This window comes from Neopelma chrysocephalum, unplaced genomic scaffold (genome assembly GCF_003984885.1).
Source record: "Neopelma chrysocephalum unplaced genomic scaffold, ASM398488v2 Primary Assembly neopelma1_64, whole genome shotgun sequence".
In the NCBI taxonomy this organism is placed as follows: Eukaryota; Metazoa; Chordata; class Aves; order Passeriformes; family Pipridae; genus Neopelma; species Neopelma chrysocephalum.
Genome location: NW_020897721.1, coordinates 4641334 through 4656527, shown reverse-complemented (window position 1 = coordinate 4656527; position 15194 = coordinate 4641334). Strand labels below are relative to the sequence as shown.

Sequence of the window (15194 nt, the reverse complement as noted above, 5' to 3'; positions counted from 1 at the left end):
CCCTCACTGGGCTGGGGAAGCCGGGGCAGCCCCGGCGGCACAGCCGGGGCCAGGGATCCTTGCCAGCCCTTCCCGGGTGGCTGCGCTCCTGCCAGGCTGCAAAAAGCCGGGGAAAGGGTGCAAGGCATGGAAATCCCCAGGGAGGCAGTGCTCCTGGGGACTGCAGGATTTTTCCCCCACAACACCATGGAATTGGAGGTCTTGTCCTAGAAATGCCCATCGGGCTGGCAGGACTTGCAGTGAGGCTGGGGATGGAGGCAAGGCAGAGCTGCTGCTTGGTGGTTGTTTGGGATAAATGGGCACCCAGCAGCTAAGGGTGGACTGGGGCTGGGAACAAGGAGGATGGTTGTTCCGTGGGAGCAGGTGTCCTCGATGGGACAGGTTTAGCTGTACCCTTATCGAGTGGTGGACCCAACAAGGCAGCTGCTGGCATGAAGCCACAGCAAAGTGGTCCAGGGGGTGCTGGGTGGCCGTGACATGCAATGCCATGCTGTGCCACGCTGTGCCACGCAGTGAGGCCTGCCGAGGCGGCTGGGGCAGGTGGATTACCGCACCTTCCTTTCCCCAGGCTCCTTCCCCAAGAAGTTTTCCTGATGATCTCACTGGATGCACATTTCTAAATCCTTTGGTTGATTGTTTCATCATAGGAGGTCAATTAAAGAGAAGGCGAGTTCCTGTCACCCTGCTCCGAACCCCTTCACTGCCAGAGCCCCAGAACAAAGGGAGGAATTGGGCTTGGGCTTGGCCAGCTTGGATTCCCATTTGATTATTTCCAACAAGGGAGCGGATCTATTTTGGAGCCGGTGTTCCCAGGGGATGAGTTCACCGGTGCAGAGCATGAGCAGGGTTGGGGAAAAAAAAAAATATAGCCTTTTGTAATGTGTTGGAAATCTATTTACTACCAGGAGGCTGGGTAATTAAATGCCACTTCCTGGAGCAGAAAGAAGCAGCTCTCCATGATGCTGGTTCAGAGAGGTTTGCTCCCAATGCAGGGTGGCCACTGTTCCTGCCAGACACTGCCACGAGTGTTGTGGGTGGGAAGATGCACTTTTGTGGGTTGCTTGTGTGAAACTGCCCTGTGGCATCTCCCTGTGGCTGGCTGTGATCAGGGCCGGTGTCCTGTGCCACAGCAGTGTCCCAGGGGCACGGGATGGTGGCAGGATGACTTTTCCATGCAATGCGTGATAGTGTGTGATTTACACTGGCAGGGTTGCTGTGGGCAAAGAGCTGTATTGGAGGAATAATAAAATTAGATGACCCGGAAAACAGCTCTCCAGCTCCTTGCTTGTCCTGCTGTCCCCTGGGCTGTCCCCTCTACTGCCTCACACCAGGCTGTGTCCCCATGGGTGCCAGTGACTCACAGTGCAGACCGTTCATTCAACCCCTTCCCACAGCTCCCATTGGAAAATTGTTTCCCTGCTGGGGCAGGAGTGCCTGCATACTGCAGGCATGCCAGTGCCCAGCTTCCAGGGCCAGCTAGGCTTTCCCCGGGCTGAGAAACGGTGTATACCTGCATGGACCAGGCCTGACTGGCACGGGCCTCAGCACCCACAATTTTCCTGCCTCTGTGGAGGGCAAGGAGTGTTTTCCCTACTCACTGAGAATCCAGGTTCATTGTAGACTGAATACCTTAGAGTATCGTTTAGAGAAGGAATGAAGACTGTTCAGAGAAGAGTGGCAGAGATTTTTACCTGGGTCGTTTGGAACTTTTGTAGTCAAACTGCTTTTTCATGATGTACAGCTTCTAATCCCCAGCACATGAGAGAAGGGCTCTAACATGCATATCCCCTGTGCAGGGCAGCCATCCCATGATCCCCACTGCAAAGCCCCCTGTTCAACCTGCTGGCACTGTGTGCTATGGGTTTTTTTTTTTTGAGATGTTGGGAAAAATATCCTGTGTTCCTCCTGGTCTCCCTATTGCTCACAAGGAACCAGAAAACAGCAATTGCTCCTTTTACCCCTGGAGCTGCTGGGGTGTTACAAGTCTTGTCCAGCACTTTAGTGAGTGGCAGCCAAAGCAAACAACTCCCACGGCTGTGGTCCAGTTCCAGGGTGATCGCCAGGCCAGGGGGAAGGATGCGTCCCTGGGCTGGCACGTGAGCACACGTGTTTGCACGTGAGGCTGCTGCTGCGAGGGCTGTCCAGATGCCTCCAGTGCACTGCACTGCTGATGGAGGCTGTGGTATGTGCTACAGAGTGGGACATCTCTCAGCACCACGCTGAGTGTGATGTCCCTGCCGAGCAGGGGAATACCCCATCCATCGTGGTGCTGTCTTGTGGCTGTGTGCAGAGCCCAGGGCTTTCAGCTTTCCTGTACCAGTGAAAGTTAAGAAGTGGAGGAAAAACGTTGCTGTATGTTATAGAGGAAGAGAGGTAAAAAGGGCAGGAAATTTGCACCATGTCCATTTCCCTTTGGCCCCCGGCCGCTGCTCATTCCGGATTCGGGATTTGCGTAGGCAGAGTTAAAAATAACAGGGGTATATAAAGAAGGACGTAGAGGGCTGCGCTGGCCCTGCAGCCGCCAGGGCACAGCCAGGCAACAGGCAGAGATCAAAGCAGGATGCGGTCCAGGCAGTGCAGTGGGGCCGGGAGCGCGTGCGGGGTCTGGGGGGTGCTGCTGTGCTGCTGCGCCAGGGGTCGGGATGCCCAGCTCTGCCAGCTTGGCAGCCTTCCTGGGCGGGCAGCTGAGCAGCACCCATGGGAGATGGGGCCATGTGTGTTCCCGTAGGCAAAGACATCACTCCTGAACACTGTCCCTCCACAGCCTTTATGGTGACATTCACCAGGAGTCTGGTGAACAGGTCAACCTGACCTGTCTCCCCTGGCCACAGAGCTGTGCAGGGAGGTTGGATGTGGCTCCCAGCCAAAGCCCCCCATCCAGGGGCTGATCTCCCTGACTGTGCTGCCTCCCCAAGCCCCCGGCAGTCCCGACCCTCGGCCGTGCATCCCGGTGTTCCCCAGGCCTGGGGCAGGCAGGGCGGACACAGCAGCTCGCTCGGCCGGTGCAAACGAATCTGCCCTCTGTGCCCTGATAACATTGTGTTTGTTGCAGAGCGGGAAGAGCCTGCCAGCACACGATAAGAGCAGATGACTTTACTCTGGACCCGCTCCGGATTGAATTATGCTTTAATTTCATTTTCAGTTCCTCTTTTCTTTTCAGGAGGGAAAGGGGGCTTGGGGGAGTGCAGGCAGGTCTGGGGGGTCCCGAGCATTTCTCCAGGGAGGTCAGTCCCATGCAGAGGGGAAGACAGAGAGTAAAACTGAGCCAGATCTGTTTTCTGCTCTCAGAGACATAACCCTGGAGTGTCACAGTAGTCTGGGTGTCCTGTAGTGTGGATCCTCCTGGCAGCCCCCCACTGGGGTCCCCTTTGAAGCTTTTGGGGTTTGGATTTTTTTTCCCACCGAAGCAGAAGCTCTCTGGGCTATGACATTGTGGCTGGTGTTGGAGAGTGGGCATTGGAGAGGCTCCAAGGGAGAGTCCTTGGGTTCAGTCCAGATCCCCAACTCCGGGTGACAGAGCACGGAGGGGAATGTGGCGCAGGTGTTTTTCAATCCCCAATGTTTTGTGGGGTAGGGGACTCCTCTGGGTCTCCTGGGAGCCCTGTTGGGCAGCCTGGGCACTAATACCATCTCTGGCAGTGCCAGAGGTCATCATCCCCCTGCCCACCCCTCATGTGCTGTGTGGCACTGGGCAAGGTGCCATGGTGCTGTGGCAGCACTGGCAGGGCTGATGCTGCTCTTGGTTTGATGGAGCCACCTCTGGCACACCATGCTGGGCATGCCACGCTCCTCACTCCTGTCCTCACTCCTCTGTGCCAGATGTGCCAAAAGCAAGGATAACCATTAACCCTTTCCTCTTCGGCCATCGCCTGAGTGGATAGCCCTTCCCACCCTCTGTTTGTTCTCCTGCCTGGCTGCTGTTTGATCTCCTGAGATGACAGCAACTTTACAGCCTGCTGTAGTGGCCTGGGAGATAATCTGCATTTCCTAAATGGGCTTCTGTCAACAGTGGGCTGTGCATGCACTGGCTGCTCCTGCTTGCCTCCCTCTTGGCTTCTGTGGGAGGGGGTTTCTGTGGCTGAGGGGATGACAGGGCTGTGACAGGGACCCCCACACATCCACCCCAAGGCTCACTGCAGGAAAACCCTTCTCGTGCTGCCCTGCTGGCTCCCTGTGCGGTCAGTGCTGGCAGCGCTTGTGTTGCTGCGGTGCCTGGCGTGCTGCCACTCCCCACCGCGCCAGCCCTCCCACCGGAGCATCAGTAATAAGAGTTTCCTGGGGAATATCCCACATTTGCAAGAAATATTGGCTGTAATATTAAGCTGATCGGTTGGCGACGCCTCTCTTAAATAAACCAGTGCTGCATGGGTGCCGTTGCCAAAAATGCCTGGAAAAAGGGGAAAACCAAGTGGAATCAGTGTTTGACTCCCATGGCATCTTCTCTCACTTATCTATAAAAGTTTGGGGCAGGAACTGCCTTGCTATTAATTATTATTTGGCCAAGAAACAAATAATGGGATTAACTGGTGACTTAAATAAGCTACTCTGGGAGCCAGGCTAAAAGTGATTTCAAGTAATGACCACATGCTTGTTTGCCACTTTGGAGGTGACTTTTTCCAAGTAAAGACTTTGGAGCCTGTGTGTTTTGACCCAACGGGTGCCATTAATAAACCTGCTGCCTTGCTGGCAGCCAGGCACATGGGGCCCAGGCAGCAGCCCAACATGTGCTCTGGAAACCAGGGCAGGGATACTTGGTAAAAGGGGGAAGATCTGAATTGTTGTTGTTCCACTGGATTACTGAAATAATTTATTGCAATGCTCCACCCTTATAATTAAAGCACGGTGATGAAAGCAACTGGTAGAGTAGCTTTGGATTCAGAAGCGGCATGTGCGTGTGGTGTGTGTGCACACCTCACCTTTGGTGTTTATATTTGTGTTTTTTTTAAATTGACTCCTCGCTTCTGAACAGCACAGGCAGCAGTCCCAGTTCTTAGAAAGGTATCTGGGGATGGACAGCCCCAGAGAGCAAGGAGACAGGCTCCAGGAGATAAGGGCCATGGCTTCTTGATGAACGCAACAGTAGCAGGGCCATTCCTGGTACTGGCTGGATGGGGGCCAAATGGAGAAGATCTTGCTGGGAGCCAGTCAGGGTGGCAGAGAGTCCCCAGGGAGGCCTGCCCAGTGCCCTGGGTCTCTGTGCCGTGATCCGACTAGCCAGAATAAGGCGAGTGACCTGAGTGTCTCCTGTGAGGTGGAACAACCCGCTCTCCTTTCGTCCCTCGCCATGGGAAGCCCTTGGGAGGGCAGCACTTCCCCAGGGGCTCTACAGGGTGGGCAGGGTGGGACAGCTGGCCCGTGCCCCCTATGGCAGGGCAGTCGGAGGCTCAGCCACAGCGCTGGTCCCCAGGCAGGGCAGACAAACGTCTCGTGGGGGCTGTGGGGCGAGATGAGGCGATGCAGGCTGAATGCCAACCCCTGACAGGGTCTGCCGGGCAGTTATCTCGGCTCGCACACGCACCCTGCACGCAGCCAGATGGGAGCTGGTGCGCTCTGGGCTGCTGATTGCCTCACCGGCAGCACCGGTGCGAGAGGACGCGGCTTCACGGGTGCGCTGACATGAACCGAGGGACGCGGGGTCGTGGGGGTACCGGGACTCAGCCGCCCGGCCCAGCTCCCACGGTGGCACAATCGCCCCTTGTTGAGACGGCACCTTCGCTCGCTGACGCGCTCGGAGCCCCCCAGGCCAGTGCCGTGCCCGGCTCACTGGCTGGCGTGCTCTCACCTGTCCCCCCGCACCAAACTTCTCCGGGACGCTCCGCCCGTGTCCACACTCAGGGGAACCCCTGCCCCACTCGGGGCAGGGTGCCGGGGGAATCCCCGGCTCTGCCACCTACAGCCCCCCTCCCTCGCTCGTAGTGTGGGCAAGGCATAAGAGCGCCGCGAGAACGGGACAGGATTCTGAACTTTGCGACTCACAGCTGCTCCCCTGGCCCTTCTCCCGCTCGCAGGGGAGGGCAGAGCCGGGCGCGGGGACCCCGCCGCGCTGTCCCGTCCCGTCCCGCGCGGGCTGCGAGCGCCGCCGGGGCAGCGGCAACCGCCGCCCCCCCCCACCCCACGGCGGGGCAGCCCCGCGGGAGGGGGCGTGGCCTGGACGGCGGTGGGGCCAATGGGGAGCGGCGGCGGTGCATATCAATGCGAGCCGGGCCAATGGGCGCACAGCCATGCTGTTAACAGCTTAGGGGCGCGGGGCGGCGCAGAGCAGCGCTGCCGCCGCGGGGAGCGGAGCGGTGCCGGGTCCGCGCACCGCGCTCCCCCTGCCCGCCCCGGCCCCGCTGCCCCAGCCCGCCATGGCGGCGGCCGTGGACGAGAGCGCCCTGCCCTCTATCTCGACTTTCGCCAACCTGATGCCGCTGGAGGAGCGGCCCGCCGACATGCTCAATGTAAGCACCTTGGCAGCGGGGAGGGGGCGGCGAGAGGGGTTACCTGGGCAGAGCGTCCCGGGCTGGGGCTCGGCCTGGCTTGGGGAGGGGGTGTGCCCGCTCTCCCGCCGTCGGAGGGCGCCCCGGGGGCGGCGCGGCTCAGCCGGAGCGGTGCCGACCCGTCGGACGGGTTGGGGGGAGCCGCCGCCCCGAGCGGGAGGCGCGGGCCGCGGTGTTGGGGCGGCGGGTGCCGCCGCAACCGTCGCCCCGCCGGTCCTGACGCCCTATTTCCCCGCAGAGGATGCTACAGCAGGATGGCCCCGCTGCCGTCAAGCGGGAGGAGGACGACCTGGGCAAGTTCGTGGACTTGGACTTCATCCTGGCGCACACCAGCAGCGGCGGGCAGGCGCCGACCGGCCCCAACTACCCCCTGCCCGAGACCCCTGAGAGTTGCGGCACCACCTACGACAGCGACGGCTCGTACTCCACGCCGGGCAAGTTCCCGGCGCCTTACCCTGAGGGCCAGGGCCACAGCTACGTGGCCGAGCTGCTCACCCCGGACCTGCCCGGCCACTACGACCTGCAGCGCAGAGAATACACGGAGTTGCGGGTGCCCGGCGGCCCCCCCCACCACCCCCACCCCCATCACCACCAGCCCCTCCACCCGGCCCTAGCCCGCCCACTGCCCCTGGATCCCCCGCAGCCCTTCGGGCCCCGCATCAAGAAGGAGCAGCCGGAGGAGCGCGCCTGCATGCTGGGGATGCCCTCCGCCGAGTATCTGGGGCCGGGCGGCGGCGAGCACAAGCCACGCGTGGCGCCGTGTCCCGGGCCGGGACCGGTGCCGGGGCCGCCGCTGCCCTACCCGGGCTTCGCCCAAGGGCGCCTGGGGCCCCCCGAGGAGCCGCTGCCTGGCGCCGATCCCCACCTCCTGGCCGACCTGCCGCCCCACTACGCCGTGGCCCCGCACCGCTATGCACCCCACTTCGCCCCCCAACCGCCGCCGCAGTTTCATGGACACTTCAGTGTTTTCAGGGAGCCCCTGAAGGGGCCGGGGCCGGGCCCGGCGGGGCTGCCCGGGCTGCTGGTCACGCCGCCCAACTCCCCGGTCCTGGATTACTTTCCGGCCGGGGCCGCCCCCGAGGACTGCAAGCCCAAGCGCGGCCGCCGCTCGTGGGCGCGCAAGCGAACGGCCACGCACAACTGTGAATACCCGGGCTGCGGCAAGACCTACACCAAGAGCTCCCATCTCAAGGCGCACATGCGGACCCACACGGGTAAGGGCGTGCCGGGGCGGGGACACGCACAGAGGGTCCCGGGTGGGGTTACCGGGGCACAGAGTGAGACCCGCGAGCACGTTCCAGCGTGATTCCGGGCGTGTGGAGGGGCGTCGGGGGAGGTGACACCGGCGGAGGGGGAGGGGGGGCGCGTGGAGAAGACCCCCGTGGTCTGTCAGGGGGTGCATGGTGGGTCCCCCGTGATGGGGCTATGTGGGGGCACCCCACCCAGAGCTAATCCGCAATTGGCGTGGGGCTGCGTGGAGGGATTCTGTGTGTGGGACAGGGAGCAAGTGGGGATGGCCCCGAGAGTGCTCAGAAAAACCCCCGTGGTGGGGCTGGGCAGGGACACACAGGGACCAAGGCACATAGCAAGACTACTCCCACTTGCTGGCCTTGGGGTTTAGGGACGCCTGAGGAGGCAGGGCTTGGGGGCACATGGAGAAGCCCCCCACCTGGGCTAGAGGCAAACAGAGCAGGGAGACAGACTGGGGTGTGTGGTGAGACCCCCTGGTCGAGCTGGGACACGGCACAAGGTGCTGCCCCATAGCAGGGACAAAAAGGGGAACACCCAAAGTTTGAAGTGGGGCAGGGGCACATGGACAGGTGCTGCAATGGGGAAGGGATGCCCAAAGGATGGACCTCCTGTCAGGGACATGGGAAGGGGCAGGAAGATGGGGGACAGAAGAAAAGTGGGGCAGGCGTAGGTGCGCAGGAGGCGAGTTTGCAGCAGGGCTCCCCTTCTCCTAAGGATGGGGATTAGGGATCCCCCATGAAAAGGGGGATGCTAGGCAGGGTAGCACAGGGTGGGCATGGGAACCTCTAAGCCCACTGACACCCCCTCTCCTCTGCAGGCGAGAAGCCCTACCACTGCACCTGGGAAGGCTGTGGCTGGAAATTTGCCCGCTCCGACGAGCTGACCCGCCACTACCGCAAGCACACGGGGCACCGGCCCTTCCAGTGCCACCTCTGCGAGCGGGCTTTCTCCCGCTCCGACCACCTCGCCCTCCACATGAAGCGGCACATGTGAGCGGGGCCACGGCCGGACTCGGTGTCCCCAGAGCCAGCTCACGGTGTAAATAGCGTCGGGCCAGGGATGGCCCTGGGGAGCAGCCTGACCACCCAGCCCTCTCCGCTTGTAGTTGATAACTAGTTTTCTCCTCCCGCTCCTGCTGTGAGAGCTGGGCCCAGCCAAGTGGTGGGGAAGGGCTGCTTTGGGATGTATATGGGGATCGGAGCTACAAGAAACACCTGCTCAGGCATTGCCACTCAGTTCCCCATGCCTGGAGGGTCCCCCCCAGCAGGTACCTGGTGAGTGGAGAGGGGGGGCTGGTGCATCAGGGATCTGTCCCCAGAGCTCCTGGCTTGTATTTGGCATCAGCTTAACCTTCTTCCCCCAAATTCTGGTGCCCCCCTGGCTCCAGGGACTGTGGTGGCTGACTCTGGCTGTGTTTTGGCTGGAGACCCGTGCCCGTTGGGTGCGTGGGTTGTGGTGCTGGGAGATGGGTTGCCGGTCTTCTCGGTTGTGGCCATCAGAACAAACCTCCTGACCCAGAAGCCTGGAGTGGATGGGGTGAGGGTGGGAGTTGACTGGCTCGTGGCTATAAAGGTTTGCAGGGGTCGGCAGCACAGCATCACCTTGCACAGGGAGCGGGGATGCTCCCAGCTTGGGACCCCACCAGGCAGTCCAGTCCTGGCCATTCCCACAGTTTTCCACTCAGGACCCTAAAATGGTCTCTCCTGGCTCTTGTTTGCTTTAATTTGTCTTGTTCTTCCCCTCAGAATGACACCAGGTACTGCTGTAGCTGCCTTCCCCATGCTGCTTTTTTAAATTTAGTGTGTAAAGGACAGTGAGTCCAGCTATGAATGCCCAGGTCTCTGCTATACTTGAAACTTTTGTAGAGGGGGAAAAAAAGAAAGCTCAAAAGAAAATGAGTCTTTTTATGTGCAGCTTCTGCAAAGCAAGTTGTAAATTAAACAAAGCAGTAATATATAATGTTTCTGTTTTTTTAATATATTTTTTTCTTCCAGCTGGGAACACAGATGAGTCTCAGCTTTGGGAAGTGCACTGTTCCTGTCTGTGTATATTGTTAATTAACATTTCTCTGCTTGGGCACGTTAGGTCTCTTGCACTCCGAAATGTTACTTTTCTTTATATGCAAACTGTTGAAATATTGTGATCTGCTGTATAATAAATAAACAAGATGTAAACATGAAAGAGCCAGGAGAGTTTACTTTAAAGGTTTCTTCTAAGAGGAGAGGGTGAGGCTGGGCTTGTTTGTCAGTAAATATTTACATCGATGTTCATTTCTGCTTAAGTTAGCTGTGGAGGATCAATGGGGAACGCCCAAGCCTCGGCATCTGAGCAGCATCTCCTGTGCAACAACTCTTGAGTCACCCCACTTCCCCGTGCCTCAGTTTCCCTAATCTGCAGATGGGGCAATTGCGGCACCGGGATGGTGTGACTGGTCCTGCGGTGAGTCATCTCCAAGGGGAATGGCAGCCGAAACTGTACTGGGAGCCTTGCTGGTCCTGTCTCCTTCCTGAACTGTCCTGTCCCACTGTCCCCTGCAGTGGGAGCTCTGTAGTACTGACCTTGTGGTTGCAACTGGGAGGGAGGACTGGTGTCAGCTGCCTGGTCCTGTGTGCTGTCTCTGCCGTCCTGGGGATGGCCTGGCAGCTTGGTGGGGTTCAGGTGCTGAGGTTTCCCTGCGTTAATAGGTGGTGACTCAGCACAAGCGTGCTGGCAGGTCCCGAGCTCAGCAAGCAGGTCTGGCTCCATCCCTCCCTCCCACAGCTGATTACCCGTGATGCACGCATCCCTGTGAAGGCTGGGACTTGTCCAGACCTGACACCATGCTGGCAGTGCAGGGAGCACACTTACAGGCAGGCTGTGTGGTGCCCTGGCCCAGGGTGGTGGTGGTGGTGGCTCCTTCTGTGCTCACTGCCACAACCCGCCAGCTGGCCAGGGCTGGGGGATGCCCTGGGGCTCCTTGCCCTGCAAGTGGAAATGAGATGTAGCTGTGCTGCCAACATGGGCTGGGCTGATCCCACTCTGTCCTGCTGAAATGGGAATGGCAGAGCAGGGCTGATGTCCCGCTGAGGGGTGGCTAATGTTTTGGTGTTGGGCTCTGTCCCGGGACCGGCACCTGGCCTTGTGGTCTGCCCTTGAGCAGGTACAAAAGCGTGGGTGACTCCAGGCAGGGTGACAGCAGCTTGGGATGTCATGTTTTGCCTGCAGGCCTGAGATCGGGACCATGGGGCTGCATCCACAGGTGTCACAGATCCATCAGGCTCAATCACTTGTCCTTTCCACTGCTGCCTCCACCCTCTGCTTGCCCCACTTTCTCAGAGGTGCCTGTGTGGGGGTGACAGTGCTGGGACACATGTGGCCTGTGATGAGGTACTGGGTATGTCTTGTTCCTGGGACTCCCAGGACCCAATGACAAGTACAATACCAGCGCTGTAGCTGGGACAAAACTTCTGCCTCTTCCCCAGAGACTCGTTCAAAACGTCACATGGAGGGAGAGGGAAAGGTGTGGGCTGTTTGAATTAGCGATGAGTCAGGCTGGCAAAGCCAGATGGGGAGAGTGCGTGCCTGTGTGTTTGTGTGCGTATAAGTAATCTCTGGCTTTGTGTTTTTATTATGATTATTATTTTTATTTCCAGGGGAACGATGAATTTCTCCAACCATCCTGTCCCACTGGAAAGGCTGGCTCTGCTGTCCTGTCCTCCCTAAGCATCTTGGGAGCTGGAGTGACGGTTCGTGGCTGTTTTGAGCCTCGGCTCTGAGATCAGAGCACAAACCAGTTCTTCCTCGCCTTTCATCATCGCTGTGCCAGGGCAGGAGTGAGGTCCGGCTCTGCTGCCGCTACCTTACATGGGAGGCAAGAGCAGGGGAAGGTGCTTTGGCTTCTTCTCCAAGCAGAGCTCCTCCAGGTTCACTCCCCTGTGCCTGGGGCAAGGCACTCCATCAGGCACAGGATGGGGCACGGCAGTCAAATGGACTGGCATGGCTGGGAACCTCACCTGGGGGAGGAGTGGCTGCAGTGGAAAAGGCAATTATGGTTAATTTGTTGTTAATAAAAAACACCCTCTTCCAATTGCCTGGGCTAAGATACACTCTCCATTGGAGGAGGGAGCCCAGTCCTGTCCCCAGCAAAACCTGCCCTGCAAAGTGATGAGGGCAGCAGGAAAACACCTTCAGCAGCACCAAGGGAGGCATGGCTGGGGTGCAATCCCTGCACGTGCACCCACAGTCACCTGGAAAGCCCTGGGCTGTATCTCTCCATCCCTTTCCCACCTTGGTCATCTCCTGGCTAAAAGGACCCTGGAAACTGTGCAGAGGTCCCTTACCCCTTTGTAACTCGTAAAGAATAGCCCCATGTTTTTTGGGGTGTGACCTGGCACAGAGAGGAGGCAAATGGGGAAAGAAAGCAGCAAGGAATGGAGAAACACCTTCCAGCAGAAAGGTGAGTCATGGCCACAGCATGGCCTGGCACCATGCAGTCACCTGCCAGCTGGGCTGGGGCCCTGGGGGGTTTCAGAGCTGAAGGTGAGTGAAAGAGGAGCTCAAGTGGGTTTCGGTCCTCTGGGGGTGACCCAGCTCATGGGGATCCCCCATGCTGCAGCCAACGGGTCCCACAAACCGGCCCAGGGTTGTAGGTGTGTAGGGAGAAGGAGTGTTGCAGATCTGAGAGGGCTCCTTACCCAGGGTTTGACCCTGGGGATGCTGCTGTCCACGGGGACAGCACAGAGCTGGAGTTGGGGCAAGAGTGCTATAGGATGGAGCCTGGGTACTCCAGGGTGGGAGGGATAGTTTGGGGATGCTTGGGGGGGATGACACAGACCGTTCCTCACCACAGCATGAGGTTCCCCAGGGCCAAGGCGTCCCTGCTGAAGTATGCTCATGTCTCCCATTGGAGGGGTCCCACCCCTGCCATGGGGGGAAGGTCCGTCCGTCTGCCCCCGCGTTCGTGCTGCTTGGGGTGGGCCAGGCGCCACGATAACGGGGCTGTGGCTGTCACCGCACCCTTAGGAAACATTTGGCTTCAGGCACCTGAACCCACGGGGAAGCGATAACTCCCCGGCTCGCTCGCCCTGCCTGGACCCACACCTGGCGCTGTCGTGCCTTAGTCATACACCGAGAGTTTTTCCACTGCTGGGCCCCAGATAACCTCCTCCCGCCCCACTGGCCACAGTGTTTGCACTTGTCCTCCTCCGCTGGTGCCAGGCTGGGAGACATGCACACCCTGAGCCCTGGTCTGGAGGCACGCACACCTCTGGCCTGGGGCCACCTTTGGTCATGCATGGCAGCCAGGGCACAGGTAAAGGGCACGAGGTGCGTCCTTCCCCAGCACCCCGAGGTGGGTGAGGAGCTGGCCTGGAGGGGCCAGTGCTGCCTGCCTGCCAGGGCTGAATGTGGGAGGACATCTCTCCCCCGGCTGCTGGGTGACAGTCAGATCTTCTGGCTTGGTACTCTGGACATCCCTGGCATCCAGGACAGCTGGAGGTGGGTGATGGTGTTGCGGTGACAGGACAGTGATGCCAAAGCCCCAGAGCACAGAACCACTGGGCTCCTCAGCATTGCTGGTTTCCCCTGACCCGCTGCATTCCCTGGGCTCTCCCTGTGCCCTGGCTAGGCAGGACCCTGGTGCTCCAGGAAGGTGACAGATCTGGGCACATGTCCCCGTGCAGGACTCTCAAGGATGGACCAGGTATGTGCAGGCTGACTGAGGTCTCCAGCCATGTCCCTTTGCTCTTGGGAGGCAAAGCTCTGGGATGCAGTGGCCAGAGGCAACAACTCCAGGTCCCCTTGAAACAGTGCTAATCACTCCACTGATGACCAGGTCAGCAGAAGCACCAGCTAATGGGTTTCACCTGTAGGTCCATACAGCTCCTGGTGGGACACAGCCCCGCAGTGATACAGCTGCCCACAATCTCCACCATTCATGACATCAAAAAGCTGCTACTCTGGGGAAATGAGCTCGAAAGTGCCTCAGGCTGTTTATGGGAGAGAGTTGATCACTGTGCACTGAGGCAGAGTCCTGCTGGGATAGGGCTTGAGCAGGTCTGGCCTACAAGGAGGGGATACAATCAAAAAACAGATACTGAATGGCCATCTGTCCCTGGGTTTTATTGTTGGGACTGGTTTTGTTTTATGTAAGTGCTGTTTAACAACATGAATAGACTGTGAATGACCCGCCAGCAAGCGGCAAAAAGAGGTCCCCTCTTCTGGTCTTGGGGGAGTGTGGACCCCACCCCCAGGTCAGCTGTGGCAAGGAAGCAAGGAAATGTGCTAGAAATTACTAGGAATGGCCACACAAAGCGATGGAGGAGGGCTTGGGTGCATAAAGCAGAGCTGAGGGCAAATAGGCAGTACAGGAGAAACCTCAGGAACAGCTCTTCCTTGTGGAAGAGCCAAGATGCTAAAGGACATCCCTGGCAGTGTGGAAGGCAGCAGAAAAGGAGTTAAAAGACTGGGGACAACTGGGGGTGCTACCAGTTCCCATTATGGCACACCGGCACTGACTGGGCCCTGATGCAGAGGCAACATGCCAGTCCCCGTGGGAAGGGATTGTCAGCAGGATGGGAATGGTGGGAACTTCAGCACAGCCTGGCTGGAACTGGGGGACTCCACGCAAGAGTTACCCCATCACAGCAAGGTTCAGCTCATCCTAGGGCTGCACAGGAGAAGAGATTCCCCCAGAGACATCTCTCCTGGGCTATCCAAGGTGGCTGGCAGATCCCCGTGCATCTCTGCCCTGCGCTGAAACCACCTGCTTCAGGTAAACTTCTGCCAGGCAACCCTGATGGTGACTCCGAAGTCCCTCCTGGTCCTTCACCGCTGTTTCCTCCCCCCTTCCCATTCCGCCATCTCTTTCCCCCCACAGCCAAGAGGAAACGGGACAGTCTTATCAATAAAACTTTCACTCCTGGCTGCCCCAGGTGAGCGCGGCCACTCTGGAGGAAGGAGCGGGAGGGCGAGGAGCGCACGGCCGGGAACACGAAGCCAGGCCGAGCACCCCGAGCGCACCATGCGGTGTTGGCACCGGGCTGGCACCCGGCACGGCGGGCAGGGACAGCGGCACGGGGCAGGGCTGCGGGAAAGGAGACGGGGAAACTCCTGGCGAGCTCTGCGGAAAACTGGGCTCAGCCCCGGGGCCCCCGTCACAGAGGCCCCGAGCGAACGGGCACCCCTGGCCGGGGGTGAGGGGGCGAACAAGGAGCGCACACGGGGCGACCCTTCCCCGCGGGCCGCGCTCGGAGCCGCCGCTGGGACGCGGCTGTGCTGCCACCTCCTGGCGCGGGAGCGAGCCCCGCCCGCAGCGGGCTCTGCGCCCCGAGCGGAGCCAGAGCTGCCGGGCCCCGGGTCGGTCTCGGTGCGGCCGCGGGGGAGGCGGCGCGGGCGGCCCCGGTCCGGGGTGGCCGCGACTCGCCGGGAGCGGGGCTCGAACCGGGAACCCTCCGCGCTCGCCCCCGCGCGGTGCGTCCCCCAATT

At 59.8% G+C, this 15194-nt stretch overlaps 1 protein-coding gene and 1 long non-coding RNA gene across 2 annotated transcripts; both read left to right on the top strand.

Annotated features, from left to right (window-relative positions):
* The first annotated feature begins 6267 nt into the window (after positions 1–6267).
* LOC113967561 (Krueppel-like factor 2) lies at positions 6268–9911 on the top strand. The gene is made up of 3 exons (XM_027683226.1): positions 6268–6440; positions 6718–7693; positions 8548–9911. The coding sequence occupies exons 1-3, from the start codon at positions 6348–6350 to the stop codon at positions 8721–8723; spliced, it is 1245 nt and encodes a 414-aa protein (XP_027539027.1). The 5' UTR covers positions 6268–6347; the 3' UTR covers positions 8724–9911.
* A 1143-nt stretch (positions 9912–11054) lies between these two features.
* On the top strand, positions 11055–11796 carry LOC113967562. The gene is made up of 2 exons (XR_003534213.1): positions 11055–11229; positions 11363–11796. It is a non-coding gene; the product is annotated as an uncharacterized LOC113967562 (long non-coding RNA).
* Positions 11797–15194: the final 3398 nt, after the last annotated feature.